This window comes from Siniperca chuatsi, linkage group LG8 (assembly GCF_020085105.1).
Source record: "Siniperca chuatsi isolate FFG_IHB_CAS linkage group LG8, ASM2008510v1, whole genome shotgun sequence".
Lineage (NCBI taxonomy): Eukaryota > Metazoa > Chordata > Actinopteri > Centrarchiformes > Sinipercidae > Siniperca > Siniperca chuatsi.
Window position 1 is genome coordinate 15,889,809 of NC_058049.1, and position 17,957 is coordinate 15,907,765.

At 42.0% G+C, this 17,957-nt stretch overlaps 3 protein-coding genes and 2 pseudogenes across 16 annotated transcripts in view; all 5 read right to left on the minus strand.

Moving 5' to 3' along the window:
* Positions 1-17,957, minus strand: part of LOC122879995 (protocadherin gamma-C5-like) — a 251,973-nt gene that overhangs the window by 104,205 nt on the left and 129,811 nt on the right. The window lies entirely within an intron of this gene.
* LOC122880012 overlaps positions 1-17,957 on the minus strand; it is a 184,261-nt pseudogene that overhangs the window by 64,167 nt on the left and 102,137 nt on the right.
* LOC122880001 (protocadherin beta-16-like) lies at positions 515-3,041 on the minus strand. The gene has a single exon (XM_044204720.1). It carries the CDS (start codon positions 3,026-3,028, stop codon positions 530-532), a length of 2,499 nt encoding a protein of 832 aa, XP_044060655.1. The 5' UTR covers positions 3,029-3,041; the 3' UTR covers positions 515-529.
* Positions 3,231-17,957, minus strand: part of LOC122879994 — a 120,527-nt pseudogene continuing 105,800 nt past the window's right edge.
* LOC122880014 (protocadherin beta-16-like) lies at positions 7,100-13,464 on the minus strand. The gene is made up of 2 exons (XM_044204733.1): positions 10,649-13,464; positions 7,100-7,139 (listed from the first exon to the last, which is right to left on the minus strand). Exons 1-2 carry the CDS (start codon positions 13,067-13,069, stop codon positions 7,134-7,136), a joined length of 2,427 nt encoding a protein of 808 aa, XP_044060668.1. The 5' UTR covers positions 13,070-13,464; the 3' UTR covers positions 7,100-7,133.

The following is a 17,957-nucleotide window of genomic DNA, read 5'->3' on the forward strand; positions in this document are numbered from 1 at the left end:
ATTGATTCCTAATTCCACTATGTTCTTTGGTGTGTACCTGTACGTTGTGTATAATTATAAAAATAATTTGCCTAAGTTGTTTTTCAATGCCAAGCCTGTTACAGAAGTATACAGAAATGTAGACTTAAACTAATAACACAAACACACACAGAGGAGCTAGCAAAAGACACACACAGAAAGAGAGAGAGACAGGGCAAAATGGTGAAACAATCCCATTTCGAATTTCCCTGTCCTTACTGCATTTGAGTAGCACGACTGTTCTGTGCGCTGTCCGTGGTGCTGAATCTGAACAACCGCGAAATTAAGTACATAACTATTCCCAACACGCTAAACTAAATTCAGTAAGTAAACATATCACATTTGAACTGCTGAATAAGGTCTAATTCATTGTGTGGCAAAAACAGGCCTACGCCTGGTGGATTTAGAAAATCTGTATCTTCTAGCAAACTAACCTCTAGAGGAGAGTCTGGTTCATCCAGGAAGATAAGTGCATTATATTATGATTCCGACCTTCCCAAGAGCCCCAAGTTTAGTGAGCAACAAAATGAATAGATAGAAAAAAAGTGCTGTAACTAAAGGTGCAATGCAACACTTTGCACAACGCATACTCCATGAGACTAACCTCTAGAGGAGAGTCTGGTTCATCCAGGATGCTCTTTTCACTCTGTATCCGCTGCATCGTCCCCGTAGAACTGGGGTCCATTATCAGCACGTTCTGACTACCAGCTCTGCCGAACTTACTGTCACTCTTTCTGGAGTCAGTCGTCCTGCACACCTCGTAATTGTACACGTGTTGGAGAGTCCCTGTCCCCAAAGTGTCCGAGTAACGTGGTGGATAATACGGAATCACAGGGAGACTGGAGTGATACAGGATGCGAGACTGTCTCCATCTGTAGATTTTCACTGATATAATAACCACTAAACACGTGATGAAGAGGAAGGAAACTACAGCCAGAGCCAACACTAAGTAAAAAGTCAGGTTGTCGTTGTACTCCTTGTCGTGTGTAAAGTCAGTGAACTCCGACAGCACTTCAGGGAAGCTGTCCGCCACCGCCACGTTAACAATGACTGTAGCTGAACGAGAGGGCTGCCCGTTGTCCTCCACTATAACAGTCAGTCTTTGTTTCACAGCATCTTTATCAGTGACTTGGCGGACAGTTCTTATTTCTCCATTCTGTAAGCCCACTTCAAACAGCGCCCTGTCTGCGGCTTTCTGCAGTTTATAGGAGAGCCAGGCATTCTGTCCAGAGTCCACATCAACAGCCACCACTTTAGTGACCAGATAGCCCACATCTGCTGAACGAGGCACCATTTCAGCCACCAGAGAGCCACCAGTCTGGACTGGGTACAGAACCTGAGGCGGGTTGTCGTTCTGGTCCTGGATCATTATTTTCACAGTCACATTGCTGCTGAGTGGAGGGGAGCCTCCATCCTGCGCTTTGACGCGGACGTGGAAGTCTTTGATCTGCTCGTAGTCAAAAGAGCGCACTGCATGGATGACTCCACTATCAGCACTAACGGACACATATGAGGAGACTGGCACTCCGTTAACAGAGGAGTCCTCCAGTATGTAAGAAACACGGGCATTCTGGTTCCAGTCAGCGTCTCTGGCTTTCACTGTGAATATAGAGAGGCCTGGTGTGTTGTTTTCTACAATGTAGGCCTCATATGAGCTCCTCTCAAAGACAGGCGCGTTGTCATTCACATCGGAGATCTGTAAGGTGAGAGTGACGCTGCTGGAGAGGGAGGGCACTCCCTCATCAGAGCAGGTCACAGTTATATTATACTCAGAGGCTGTCTCTCTGTCTAAATCACTGTCTGTCACAAGGTTGAAGAAATTACTTGATGTCGGCTTTAATGTAAAAGGAATATCTTCATTAATTGCGCAGTGAACTTTGCCATTATCTCCGGAATCTAAGTCCTGAACATTTACCATAGTCACAACTGTTTCTGGTTTAGAGTCCTCAGGGATTATATTAGTCTGTGACATTATATTAATAACTGGCTTGTTATCATTAATGTCTATCACTTCAACCGTAATTTTACATGAATCTGTCAGTCCTCCTTCATCACTGGCTTGCACATGTATTTGATAGTTACGTGCCTTTTCATAATCCACACTACTTTTCGATGTCAAATCCCCATTTATTTCATTAATTTCAAACATGTCTCGTACATCTGCAACAGTGTTGGATATCGAATACGTTATCTTGGAATTTGAACCTTTGTCAACATCTGAAGCACTGACCTTCGTTATGACTGTACCTTTAGGTGCGTTTTCAAGTATTGTAGCTTTATAAACCGTCTTTGTAAAAACAGGTGCATTGTCATTGACATCAAGCACCGTAACATGTATCTGCGCTGAACCAGATAGGTTTGGTTCTCCTCCGTCCACCGCAGTTAACACTAGAAATATCTCCTCTTGTTTTTCTCTGTCAAGTGATTTTTGTAAAACCATTTCAACTATCTTTTCTCCATCGGGCTGATCTTTCAATTTCAGCACAAAATTCTCGGTTTTTGTGAGAAAATAACTCTGCAGACTATTAATGCCAACATCAGGATCTATTGCCCTCTCTAACAAGAATTTTGCTCCTACTACTGCAGATTCACTTATTTTGAATTTCATGTCAGATTTTTCAAATATTGGGGTGTTATCATTTATATCTGTAATTTCGACAACAACAGTATAAAACTCCATGGGGTTTTCTAAAATAACCTGAAAATGCAAAGCGCAGGGCGTCGTCTGTCCACAGAGCGCCTCTCTGTCTATTTTCTCTTTGATAAGGAGGGCTCCTCGTTCTCTGCTCAGCTCGATGAACTCTGCGCCGTCTCCTGTAAAAATCCGAGCTTTGCCTGATGTCAGTCTTTTTCTGTCTAATCCTAAATCCTGAGCGATGTTACCGATTAATGACCCTTTTGCCATTTCCTCGGGAATGGAGTAGCTGACCTGCCCAGCCACCGACGTAAGAGAAAGGATTGAGATAAACAACAAGACTTGCCGCTTCATTGTTCTGTCCGGCATTTCCATGCAACACGAAGCCCACTACAGTCCTTTCCGTTGGAAAGAAAATCCCATGTATTTCCTCGGTATATACTACAATTTGAAGTAATCAGTGAATTACAGTTAACTGCAGCTGTCCGTTTCGGTGATGACTGCGCTCTTACTCTGTTATATTCACACTGCGTGTCTGTTTTCCTCTGATTTAAGAAGAAAAACGACGATGGGGGAGGTACTGCTGAAACCTGCCCTACAGTTATCACAGACTAGCCAACAGCGGCCCTAAGAGTTCAATCTAATGAACTACACAAATCTGTGCAAATGGAAAAGTATTGAAGTCTATCATTTGGTAGAGAGACCAGGTGCATGTAAGCTATTTTACCCACAATGCTGTACCTTAAAGCCAATGTTGAGAGGTGGAATTAAACTGTAAATGTACACCACCCTGAATCGGAAAGCAGTGTTATAAGCCTTCATGAAAGTGGTGAAAATACTTATCAAATACAGGTTACAATCTTGTTTTGGGGGAAGCAATGTCTTTTTCACTTATAAAAACACACAGAGAGAGAATGAAGAAGGGTATTGAAAGCGTAAATTGCGTCATTTTGTGCTGTTGGCCAGTGGCAAAATTAGTAGCGAATCCTAAGAATTATCTTTAACATAAACAGAGTCTGAAATAACTAATAATTGGTAACATTTATACTGAGATCGTGAATACACCACGATAATACAGACTAACAAATTAAAATGCTATACAAATCGTTTTCGCAGAAGAAAAACACTGAAATTAAATCAGAATAAAAGTACTTATCCAAACCAAAACCCAATAGGAATACAAAATATAGACACGATTAAAAACCATATGGTAGTGATAAAAAAAACAAAGCTTAAAGGCAACAGAACACAATGTTTGTTTTGTCATAAAATCAGTGATGATTAAGTGCAAATTCTTCACGCAAAACTGTCTACTAAAAATATGATCATTATACAACCAGGCCAGTTCTTAACGTTTAAAACAAAACTTTTTTTAAAAATGTGTTACATTAAATGTAAACTTCTATGTAAAACAATGTTAAAGCAGTCTAACCTCTAGAGGAGAGTCTGGCTCATCCAGGATGCTCTTTTCACTCTGTATCCGCTGCATCGTCCCTGTAGAACTGGGGTCCATTATCAGCACGTTCTGACTACCAGCTCTGCCGAACTTACTGTCACTCTTTCTGGAGTCAGTCGTCCTGCACACCTCGTAATTGTACACGTGTTGGAGAGTCCCTGTACCCAAAGTGTCCGAGTAACGTGGTGGATAATACGGAATCACAGGGAGGCTGGAGTGATACAGGATGCGAGACTGTCTCCATCTGTAGATTTTCACTGATATAATAACCACTAAACACGTGATGAAGAGGAAGGAAACTACAGCCAGAGCCAACACTAAGTAAAAAGTCAGGTTGTCGTTGTACTCCTTGTCGTGTGTAAAGTCAGTGAACTCCGACAGCACTTCAGGGAAGCTGTCCGCCACCGCCACGTTAACAATGACTGTAGCTGAACGAGAGGGCTGCCCGTTGTCCTCCACTATAACAGTCAGTCTTTGTTTCACAGCATCTTTATCAGTGACTTGGCGGACAGTTCTTATTTCTCCATTCTGTAAGCCCACTTCAAACAGCGCCCTGTCTGCGGCTTTCTGCAGTTTATAGGAGAGCCAGGCATTCTGTCCAGAGTCCACATCAACAGCCACCACTTTAGTGACCAGATAGCCCACATCTGCTGAACGAGGCACCATTTCAGCCACCAGAGAGCCACCGGTCTGGACTGGGTACAGAACCTGAGGCGGGTTGTCGTTCTGGTCCTGGATCATTATTTTCACAGTCACATTGCTGCTGAGTGAGGGGAGCCTCCATCCTGCGCTTTGACGCGGAAGTGGAAGTCTTTGATCTGCTCGTAGTCAAAAGAGCGCACTGCATGGATGACTCCACTATCAGCACTAACGGACACATATGAGGAGACTGGCACTCCGTTAACAGAGGAGTCCTCCAGTATGTAAGAAACACGGGCATTCTGGTTCCAGTCGGCGTCTCTGGCTTTCACTGTGAATATAGAGAGGCCTGGTGTGTTGTTTTCTACAATGTAGGCCTCATATGAGCTCCTCTCAAAGACAGGCGCGTTGTCATTCACATCAGAGATCTGTAAGGTGAGAGTGACGCTGCTGGAGAGGGAGGGCACTCCCTCATCAGAGCAGGTCACAGTTATATTATACTCAGAGGCTGTCTCTCTGTCTAAATCACTGTCTGTCACTAAACTATAGAAACCATTGGATGTAGATTTTATTACAAATGGAACGTTTTCACCGAGGATACACTTGACCACCCCGTTATCGTCGGAGTCGGGATCATGTACAGTCATTACAGCTATTACGGTGTGGGAGGGAGAGCTTTCTGGAATTAAACGTGACGTTGATATAACATCGATGAAGGGCTGGTTGTCATTAACATCAATTATATCTACCACTAACTTACTAGAATTTGAGAGCCCTCCTTGATCCCTAGCTTCGATGTCAATTTGATATTGTTTTGACTTTTCATAATCAACGTCGCCTATCACACGCACATCTCCACTGCTTTTGTCTATTTCAAAATGATTAAGAATTCCCACCGTGCTACTTGATATTGAATATGTTACTAGGCCATTTGAACCGTAATCTATATCTGATGCACTTACTGTAATTAATAATGCACCTCTAGGGGAGTTTTCCCGAAAACGCGCCCTGTAAATTGGCTGTGTAAATACAGGAGCGTTGTCGTTTGCGTCTAAAACTGTAACGTGGATCTGCACAGTTCCGGACATCTTCGGGTCACCCCCATCATTAGCAGTTAGCAGCAGAGACATCTGCTCTTGATTCTCTCGGTCCAACGGTTTCTGTAAAACCATTTCTACCTTTTTACTGTCATCAGCTTGGCCATACAACTTTAAAATGAAATTATCGGTAGGATAGAGTGAGTAACTTTGGAGGCCGTTTATCCCGATATCGGAATCAAAGGCCCTTTCAAGAACAAATTTTGCACCGATCATGGCGGACTCGCTTATGTCAAATTTCATTGAATCTTTCTGAAAATGAGGAGCATTGTCATTAATATCAATAATTTCGACTGTGACCCTGTAAAATTCTATGGGATTTTCCATGATGATCTGCAAATGTAAAGCACAAGGCGTTGTCTGTCCGCATAATGCTTCTCTGTCTATTCTTTCTTTGATCAGCAGCACTCCTCGTTCCCTATTCAGCTCGATGTATTCTGCGTTATTTCCAGTATGCAGCCGAGCTTTGCCGGATTTTAGTCTTTTTATATCCAAACCTAAATCCTGTGCTATATTACCAACGAAAGAGCCTGTCGCCATTTCCTCCGGAATGGAGTAACTAACTTGCCCGAACACTGAGCCGAGAGAGAGGAAAGAAAGAAACAACAGTACTTGCCGTTTCATTGTTCTCTCTGACACACAGTAGACCTATATTACGCCACGAATCGTTGAGGTCAATTTGGCATAATTTCCGTCGCGTAAAGATTCAGATTGGATCCTGATATTTTAAAAACAAAGCAATCCAGAATAATTCATTATAACATCCACATTTTAGCCATTTCCTCAAGAAAGAATGTCTGTGCCGCTTTAGTCCTCTTTGTAACACTGACGGTGTGAGATCTGCTTCTGGCTGGCGCACACAAATGAAGGGAGATGATAAAAGGAGGTTACAATGTGATCCTCGAGTGATAATGCAACCCACTGGCCAACAGCGGCACTCTGCGTCCACTACTCTGAATTGCATAAACTAAATAAAACATACAGTGAGTGTAAATGGACAGAAATACTATGAGCCACAAAAATATTGATGCATTTAGAGAAGTGAATCTGTAAAGCTATTCATAAATATAGAAAAAAGGTTCAGCAATTTTGTCAGTTATTTGTTCTTAGAAAAAGACATGGAAAAATGAAATACTGTTAATAACAAATAAATTAAACAAACGCCGTGAAACACTCATATTCAGTATGAAAAGCTAATGTACTGTAATTCACTATGCACCGTCCAATAGAGGAGAAAAATGAGATGATCTAGCCTGAAAATATTAACAACAAGCAAACATATTGCCACTCATACCTCTAGAGGAGAGTCTGGCTCATCCAGGATGCTCTTTTCACTCTGTATCCGCTGCATCGTCCCTGTAGAACTGGGGTCCATTATCAGCACGTTCTGACTACCAGCTCTGCCGAACTTACTGTCACTCTTTCTGGAGTCAGTCGTCCTGCACACCTCGTAATTGTACACGTGTTGGAGAGTCCCTGTCCCCAAAGTGTCCGAGTAACGTGGTGGATAATACGGAATCACAGGGAGACTGGAGTGATACAGGATGCGAGACTGTCTCCATCTGTAGATTTTCACTGATATAATAACCACTAAACACGTGATGAAGAGGAAGGAAACTACAGCCAGAGCCAACACTAAGTAAAAAGTCAGGTTGTCGTTGTACTCCTTGTCGTGTGTAAAGTCAGTGAACTCCGACAGCACTTCAGGGAAGCTGTCCGCCACCGCCACGTTAACAATGACTGTAGCTGAACGAGAGGGCTGCCCGTTGTCCTCCACTATAACAGTCAGTCTTTGTTTCACAGCATCTTTATCAGTGACTTGGCGGACAGTTCTTATTTCTCCATTCTGTAAGCCCACTTCAAACAGCGCCCTGTCTGCGGCTTTCTGCAGTTTATAGGAGAGCCAGGCATTCTGTCCAGAGTCCACATCAACAGCCACCACTTTAGTGACCAGATAGCCCACATCTGCTGAACGAGGCACCATTTCAGCCACCAGAGAGCCACCAGTCTGGACTGGGTACAGAACCTGAGGCGGGTTGTCGTTCTGGTCCTGGATCATTATTTTCACAGTCACATTGCTGCTGAGTGGAGGGGAGCCTCCATCCTGCGCTTTGACGCGGAAGTGGAAGTCTTTGATCTGCTCGTAGTCAAAAGAGTGCACTGCATGGATGACTCCACTATCAGCACTAACGGACACATATGAGGAGACTGGCACTCCGTTAACAGAGGAGTCCTCCAGTATGTAAGAAACACGGGCATTCTGGTTCCAGTCAGCGTCTCTGGCTTTCACTGTGAATATAGAGAGGCCTGGTGTGTTGTTTTCTACAATGTAGGCCTCATATGAGCTCCTCTCAAAGACAGGCGCGTTGTCATTCACATCAGAGATCTGTAAGGTGAGAGTGACGCTGCTGGAGAGGGAGGGCACTCCCTCATCAGAGCAGGTCACAGTTATATTATATTGAGAAGCGATCTCTCTGTCTAATTCACTATCTGTCACTAAAGTGAAGAAATTATTTGATGATGACGTGATTGAAAAATGAATATTTTCATCTAAAACGCATTGGACTTTGCCATTTTCATCTGAATCTGGATCCTGAACGTTCATCATTGTCAGAACCGTGCCTGGCTTAACATCCTCAGATAGACTGGATGACGCTGACATAATTTTGATAGCTGGTTGGTTATCGTTTGTGTCCAGCACCTCAATTATAACTTTACATACGTCTGAGTTACCACCTTCATCTGATGCTTGGACATCTATCTCATAATGCCTACGTTTCTCATAATCAAGTTTTCCCATTAATGTAACCACACCATTTTCCTTATCTACATGAAACAGTTCAAGTGCGCCCTCTTGAACATTAGAAATTGAATATTGTATGTACCCGTGCGGACCTTCATCTGCATCAGATGCGCTCACCGTTGTAAGAAAAGCTCCTTTCAACGAATTTTCTTTTACATTAGTTTTATACTCTGTTTGAGTACAAACAGGTGCATTATCGTTAGCATCCAATACAGTAATTACAATTTGTATAGTTCCAGAGAGCTGCGGGTCGCCACCGTCTAAAGCAGTCAATACTAAAGACAACCGCTCCTGTTTCTCTCGGTCAAGATGCTTCTTTAAAACCATTTCAACATTTCTACTGCTGCCAATTCTATAAGGATTTAAAGTAAATGTGTCACTTGAACTGAGTGAATAGCCCTGGAGACCATTAACCCCGACGTCGTTATCTATTGACTTTTCTAAAACAAGTTTCGATCCAATTTGAGACATTTCACTAATTTCAAATTTCATTTCATCGTTTTTAAAACCGGGAGAGTTATCGTTAATGTCGGTGATCTCGACAGTTATGCTGTAAAATTGCATAGGATTCTCCAATATTATTTGAAAATCAAGAGCACAGGGCGTCGTCAGTCCGCAGAGCGTTTCTCTGTCTATCCGCTCTTTGATTACAAGGACTCCCCTTTCTTTATTCAACTCGATGTATTCTGTACCTTCTCCGGTATATATACGAGCTTTCCCTGATTTCAGCCTTTTCACATCTAAACCTAAGTCCTGAGCTATGTTACCGACCAAAGATCCTTTCGCCATTTCCTCCGGAATGGAGTAGCTGACCTGCCCAAAAACCGAGCTGAGAGAAACAACCGAGATAAACAAGAGTAGGCATACTTGCCGTGTCATTGTTCTATCGAAAATTCTCTCGTCCTCAAAAAAGGTGGTATCAAATCCGTTATCCAGTAAAAGGATTTTAGATACAAATGTCAGTAAAATAATCAAGAATCCACACTCTCAGAAATATTGATAATTCGCCTGCTATCTCCGTGTTTGATCATCTCCCTCTTCCAAAACGTGCCTTTTATTCTCTTTCTCCGTAACATTTCGAGATGATGGGGGAGGTACAGCTGCAATGAGCTCTGAAATCTCAGCAGACTGGTCAACAGCGTCCCTGTGAGTTGGATGCACTGAACTACACATTACACAGACATTCCTGATTGTTATTAGGGTTGATCACAAAATGTGTTAAAATATATTAATAATGTTTACAAATTCATTACTAACAAAACTAGGAATGACTTGCTTTGCATATCGGGGAAAAGTGACACACACACACACACACACATGCACAGTGAGCTAGCTATAGAGACACAGAGGAAACACATTGAAAATGAGAAGGTACACATCTATGCAAAACCTATATTCTGAATGTAGCGCTATCCATGGTGCTGACACAAGAAGAACAGAGGCAACTACAAGACAGCACCTTGAACTCTTAAAGTGTAAATCTATGTATGTGACGTTAATTCAGATAACTTTGAATGTATTAGTATATAATATAAATAATGTAAAAAATGACAATTTTAAAGAAAAAAACATCTTCAACGACAGCAAGATAGCCAATTTTGCCAATCAATGTGGGTTTTGATCAAAAAGCTAATGACTGATATAAAATATTGATGTTAATAATTTTACAAGTTGATTATTTTCAAATATTTGTATTTGTTCAGTTTTATGGAATACTTGAGTACTGATATTATCGATGCAGCAAAGATCAAGTCCTTCATTAATTGTGACTTTAAGTACAAGTAAATATTTTCAAAATATCACTTTGGTTTACGTCCATAAAATATAAAATTCTTACATTAGCAAAATATGCATAATAATTGACGTGAAATCATGAACAACTAAGGAATTTGACAAATTATCTGGAACGGCTAATTATTTGGAATGACACCAAGTATGAAGTAGTACAAAGTAACACTCTATTGCAGATTCATAGAACTTTATAAAAAGAGAAAGCCAACCTCTAGAGGAGAGTCTGGCTCATCCAGGATGCTCTTTTCACTCTGTATCCGCTGCATCGTCCCTGTAGAACTGGGGTCCATTATCAGCACGTTCTGACTACCAGCTCTGCCGAACTTACTGTCACTCTTTCTGGAGTCAGTCGTCCTGCACACCTCGTAATTGTACACGTGTTGGAGAGTCCCTGTCCCCAAAGTGTCCGAGTAACGTGGTGGATAATACGGAATCACAGGGAGGCTGGAGTGATACAGGATGCGAGACTGTCTCCATCTGTAGATTTTCACTGATATAATAACCACTAAACACGTGATGAAGAGGAAGGAAACTACAGCCAGAGCCAACACTAAGTAAAAAGTCAGGTTGTCGTTGTACTCCTTGTCGTGTGTAAAGTCAGTGAACTCCGACAGCACTTCAGGGAAGCTGTCCGCCACCGCCACGTTAACAATGACTGTAGCTGAACGAGAGGGCTGCCCGTTGTCCTCAACTGTAACAGTCAGTCTTTGTTTCACAGCATCTTTATCAGTGACTTGGCGGACAGTTCTTATTTCTCCATTCTGTAAGCCCACTTCAAACAGCGCCCTGTCTGCGGCTTTCTGCAGTTTATAGGAGAGCCAGGCATTCTGTCCAGAGTCCACATCAACAGCCACCACTTTAGTGACCAGATAGCCCACATCTGCTGAACGAGGCACCATTTCAGCCACCAGAGAGCCACCAGTCTGGACTGGGTACAGAACCTGAGGCGGGTTGTCGTTCTGGTCCTGGATCATTATTCTCACTGTAGCCACCGAGCTCAGAGGAGGGGATCCAGCATCACGAGCAGTTACGTTAAATTCAAACCACTTGATTTGCTCATAATCAAACGACCTCACTGCATGAATGACACCATTTTCTGAATTTACTGACACTAACGAAGATACAGCTAGCCCATTAATCTCTTTCTCCTCCACAAAGTAAGAAACTCGAGCGTTTTGGCCCCAGTCTGCATCACTGGCACTGAGAGTAAACACAGAAAATCCAGGAGAGTTGTTCTCTGGTACAGTCTTACTGTATTCTGACTGATCAAATTTGGGCGGGCTGTCATTCACGTCAGACACTTTCACATTGATGTTTTTACTGCTGGACAGAGACGGAGAGCCTTGGTCAGAGACGGTTATGGTGATATTATATTCAGGAATACTTTCTCTGTCTAAGAAGTCTTCGGTTACTATGGTATAATATCCTGTTAAGGAAGACTCAATTTTGAAAGGTACGTCAGAGTTAATGGAGCACTTGACAACACCGTTGCCATCTGAGTCTTCGTCATCAACGTTAGCAACAGCTATAGTTGTACCTGGGGGAGAATCCTCGGATATCGAGTTAGAAAATGACATAAGCTGTATTGTAGGGACGTTGTCATTCTCGTCAATTATTTGAATAATAACTTTGCACGTATCTGTATATCCCCCGTGGTCACTAGCCTGAACGTTCAATTGATAAGTCTTCGATTTTTCAAAGTCCAGTTTACCTGCAACTTTAATCTCTCCAGTTTTAACATTTACTTCAAAAAGCTGCATTGCATCTTTGGCGACATGAGGGATGGAAAATGTTACCTCGCCATTAACTCCTTTATCTGCGTCCTTTGCACTAACTGTGGTTACCACTGTTCCTTCAGGAGAATTCTCCTTGACGTCTGCTTTATAAACAGGCTGGCTACACACCGGCGCATTATCGTTAGCATCTAGCACAGTGATATGAATACGCACTGTCCCTGATCTATGTGGCTCCCCTCCATCTGAGGCAATCAGCACGAGTGTGTGGGTCTCCTCTTTCTCTCGGTCTAACGGGTTTTGTAAAACCATCTCGATAAATTTTCCACCATCAGGCTGGCTCTGTACTTTCAATTTGAAATGATCTGAGGGTTTAAGCATATATTTTTGAATTTCATTAATACCAACATCAGGGTCGTCGGCACTCACCAAAGTGAAGCGAGTCCCTGATGCAACACTTTCAACGATTTTTAAATTGATATCATCCTTTGGGAACGACGGACTGTTATCGTTTATGTCTATTACCTCCACTGTTACCCGATAAAGCTGGATTGGATTTTCTAAAATCACCTCGAAACTGAAGCTACAGGGCGTCGTCTTCCCACACAGTTCTTCTCGGTCGACTCGCTCTTTAATAACAAGAGTGCCTTTGTCTCGGTTTAAATCAACGTACTGTCGGCTTCCTTTTGTAATAATACGAGCTTTACCTGATATGAGCCTCGCCACGTCCAAGCCTAAATCTCTAGCAATGTTTCCAACAAAGGACCCTTCTGCCTGCTCCTCCGGTACGGAATACCGAGCCTGTCCAGTCACTGAGCTCAGCTTGAAAAGACAAAGAATGACAAACAGTGCTTGCCATCGACCTCTGCGAGCGGTTATCCACATACAAGCCATCATAAATCCAGAGGTACAGACGCAGTAATCCCTTTCAATGCAAAACTGATGTCATTAAATCCATAAACTGAAAAGGTAATGGTATTTTCAGCAGAGAAATTGCGCGAGAAATGCTACAATTTGGACCTTGACGGGCCAGACCGTCTACTTTCCAAGCAGTAAAACACTGAAATGAATGAAAGGGGTGGGCCGCTGCGCTGCTTATTTGGACAGTTAGTCAGTTGATGTATCAACAGCGGCGCTCAGAGCCCATCCACGGTAATGTATGTGGTGTGCACAATATTAGGAACAGTTTAAATGTTGCATTCAAAGTTTTTTCATCCTTATAGTAAAAATTTTGGATAAACGTTTTACATAGGAGCAGTACGAATGAAGCCTATGCTTACACACCGACCATTTCCTGTGCCAGAAAAGCATCCTAAGTCTAAGATCATAGTGAAACAAAGATGATTTAAAACTTCATTAAACCTTTATTCCATTAAGATCACAACTGATGTTGTATGGTGAAACATTAATGATTATCTACAGAATAAATTCCAAAATAAACAAATGTAAATGTTAAACAAACAAATCTTAGTGCATTCTAAATACTGAAAAATAACATGAGCAAGGGAAAAATAGGTAGGAGAAAGGGTATTTTCTGGATCTGTTGTTTCCAGCTGTCAAATCATTTTTATTTGTTTTCCCCTGTAAAGCTTGTATTGTTTTTCTTATTTAAACACAAGTTCAGTTTGCTGACAATGCAAATATTAATTTAATCAATGAGTGACAGAACCTAAATAAAAAAAAAACTTGGTTGATTCTACTCCCATCGATTAAGTTGTTAAACTGTAACTGTTGAGGATAATCTTAATATGTATGGGAACTTCTACCTAAAAGAAAACCCAGACTCTGGGAAGTGTGATTCTATTTTTAATGATCTTATTGTGCTATTAATATGTTAGGCAATTTAATATGAATATTAATAGCTTGGCTTGCATTGCAAGTCGTAAAAAAGGTATTTCAAATTCATCCATGGACAGTTCCAGCACCATGGACAGTGACACTGAGGCGCTACTGACAGTCATGCACGTGCACTTCAGTCTAAACACTTTAGGAGAAAATACTACCAGAACAAGGAGAAAGTGGAAAACGAAAAATTAAATATATCACTCACCAAAGTTGACATTTGAGAACAGTTGCCTGATAATTGCTTGTCCACCTGCGGCGTATCAGTCCCAGCTCCATCCACACTCGCTAAACTCTGACTCATCGGTTGCATATATTTCATGTCACTCTTTCTGGAGTCAGTCGTCCTGCACACCTCGTAATTGTATACGTGTTGGAGAGTCCCTGTCCCCAAAGTGTCCGAGTAACGTGGTGGATAATACGGAATCACAGGGAGACTGGAGTGATACAGGATGCGAGACTGTCTCCATCTGTAGATTTTCACTGATATAATAACCACTAAACACGTGATGAAGAGGAAGGAAACTACAGCCAGAGCCAACACTAAGTAAAAAGTCAGGTTGTCGTTGTACTCCTTGTCGTGTGTAAAGTCAGTGAACTCCGACAGCACTTCAGGGAAGCTGTCCGCCACCGCCACGTTAACAATGACTGTAGCTGAACGAGAGGGCTGCCCGTTGTCCTCCACTATAACAGTCAGTCTTTGTTTCACAGCATCTTTATCAGTGACTTGGCGGACAGTTCTTATTTCTCCATTCTGTAAGCCCACTTCAAACAGCGCCCTGTCTGCGGCTTTCTGCAGTTTATAGGAGAGCCAGGCATTCTGTCCAGAGTCCACATCAACAGCCACCACTTTAGTGACCAGATAGCCCACATCTGCTGAACGAGGCACCATTTCAGCCACCAGAGAGCCACCAGTCTGGACTGGGTACAGAACCTGAGGCGGGTTGTCGTTCTGGTCCTGGATCATTATTCTCACTGTAGCCACCGAGCTCAGAGGAGGGGATCCAGCATCACGAGCAGTTACGTTAAATTCAAACCACTTGATTTGCTCATAATCAAACGACCTCACTGCATGAATGACACCATTTTCTGAATTTACTGACACTAACGAAGATACAGCTAGCCCATTAATCTCTTTCTCCTCCACAAAGTAAGAAACTCGAGCGTTTTGGCCCCAGTCTGCATCACTGGCACTGAGAGTAAACACAGAAAATCCAGGAGAGTTGTTCTCTGGTACAGTCTTACTGTATTCTGACTGATCAAATTTGGGCGGGCTGTCATTCACGTCAGACACTTTCACATTGATGTTTTTACTGCTGGACAGAGACGGAGAGCCTTGGTCAGAGACGGTTATGGTGATATTATATTCAGGAATACTTTCTCTGTCTAAGAAGTCTTCGGTTACTATGGTATAATATCCTGTTAAGGAAGACTCAATTTTGAAAGGTACGTCAGAGTTAATGGAGCACTTGACAACACCGTTGCCATCTGAGTCTTCGTCATCAACGTTAGCAACAGCTATAGTTGTACCTGGGGGAGAATCCTCGGATATCGAGTTAGAAAATGACATAAGCTGTATTGTAGGGACGTTGTCATTCTCGTCAATTATTTGAATAATAACTTTGCACGTATCTGTATATCCCCCGTGGTCACTAGCCTGAACGTTCAATTGATAAGTCTTCGATTTTTCAAAGTCCAGTTTACCTGCAACTTTAATCTCTCCAGTTTTAACATTTACTTCAAAAAGCTGCTTCGCTTCTCTAGCTACATGAGCTATGGAATAAGTTACTTCACCATTAACTCCTTTATCTGCGTCCTTTGCACTAACTGTGGTTACCACTGTTCCTTCAGGAGAATTCTCCTTGACGTCTGCTTTATAAACAGGCTGGCTACACACCGGCGCATTATCGTTAGCATCTAGCACAGTGATATGAATACGCACTGTCCCTGATCTATGTGGCCCTCCATCTGAGGCAATCAGCACGAGTGTGTGGGTCTCCTCTTTCTCTCGGTCTAACGGGTTTTGTAAAACCATCTCGATAAATTTTCCACCATCAGGCTGGCTCTGTACTTCCAATTTGAAATGATCTGACGGTTTAAGCATATATTTTTGAATTTCATTAATACCAACATCAGGGTCGTCGGCACTCTCTAGTGAGAAGCGAGTCCCTGATGCAACACTTTCAACGATTTTTAAATTGATATCATCCTTTGGGAACGACGGACTGTTATCGTTTATGTCTATTACCTCCACTGTTACCCGATAAAGCTGGATTGGATTTTCTAAAATCACCTCGAAACTGAAGCTACAGGGCGTCGTCTTCCCACACAGTTCTTCTCGGTCGACTCGCTCTTTAATAACAAGAGTGCCTTTGTCTCGGTTTAAATCAACGTACTGTCGGCTTCCTTTTGTAATAATACGAGCTTTACCTGATATGAGCCTCGCCACGTCCAAGCCTAAATCTCTAGCAATGTTTCCAACAAAGGACCCTTCTGCCTGCTCCTCCGGTACGGAATACCGAGCCTGTCCAGTCACTGAGCTCAGCTTGAAAAGACAAAGAATGACAAACAGTGCTTGCCATCGACCTCTGCGAGCGGTTATCCACATACAAGCCATCATAAATCCAGAGGTACAGACGCAGTAATCCCTTTCAATGCAAAACTGATGTCATTAAATCCATAAACTGAAAAGGTAATGGTATTTTCAGCAGAGAAATTGCGCGAGAAATGCTACAATTTGGACCTTGACGGGCCAGACCGTCTACTTTCCAAGCAGTAAAACACTGAAATGAATGAAAGGGGTGGGCCGCTGCACTGCTTATTTGGACAGTTAGTCAGTTGATGTATCAACAGCGGCGCTCAGAGCCCATCCACGGTAATGTATGTGGTGTGCACAATATTAGGAACAGTTTAAATGTTGAATTCAAGGTTTTTTCATCCTTACAGTAAAAATTTTGGATAAACGTTTTACATAGGAGCAGTACGAATGAAGCCTATGCTTACACACCGACCATTTCCTGTTCCAGAAAAGCATCCTAAGTCTAAGATCATAGTGAAACAAAGATGATTTAAAACTTCATTAAACCTTTATTCCATTAAGATCACAACTGATGTTGTATGGTGAAACATTAATGATTATCTACAAAATAAATTCCAAAATAAACAAATGTAAATGTTAAACAAACAAATCTTAGTGCATTCTAAATACTAAAAAATAAGATGAGCAAGGGAAAAATAGGTTGGAGAAAGGGTCTTTTCTGGTTCTGTTGTTTCCAGCTGTCAAATCATTTTTATTTGTTTTCCCCTGTAAAGCTTGTATTGTTTTTCTTATTTAAACACAAGTTCGGTTTGCTGACAATGCAAATATTAATTTAATCAATGAGTGACAGAACCTAAATGAAAAAAAAAACTTGGTTGATTCTACTCCCATCGATTAAGTTGTTAAACTGTAACTGTTGAGGATAATCTTAATATGTATAGCAACTTATACCTAAAAGAAAACCCAGACTCTGGGAAGTGTGATTCTATTTTTAATGATCTTATTGTGCTATTAATATGTTAGGCAATTTAATATGAATATTAATAGCTTGGCTTGCATTGCAAGTTGTAAAAAAGGTATTTCAAATTCATCCATGGACAGTTCCAGCACCATGGACAGTGACACTGAGGCGCCACTGACAGCCATGCACGTGCACTTCAGTCTAAACACTTTAGGAGAAAATACTACCAGAACAAGGAGAAAGTGGACAACGAAAAATTAAATATATCACTCACCAAAGTTGACATTTGAGAACAGTTGCCTGATAATTGCTTGTCACCCTGCGGTGTATCAGTCCCAGCTCCATCCACACTCACTAAACTCTGACTCATCGGTTGCATATATTTCATGTCACTCTTTCTGGAGTCAGTCGTCCTGCACACCTCGTAATTGTACACGTGTTGG

Bases quoted from the DNA above. Each gene is read 5' to 3' on its own strand.
- LOC122880014 (XM_044204733.1), bottom strand. From the start codon at position 13,069: ATGATGGCTTGTATGTGGATAACCGCTCGCAGAGGTCGATGGCAAGCA.
- LOC122880001 (XM_044204720.1), bottom strand. From the start codon at position 3,028: ATGGAAATGCCGGACAGAACAATGAAGCGGCAAGTCTTGTTGTTTATC.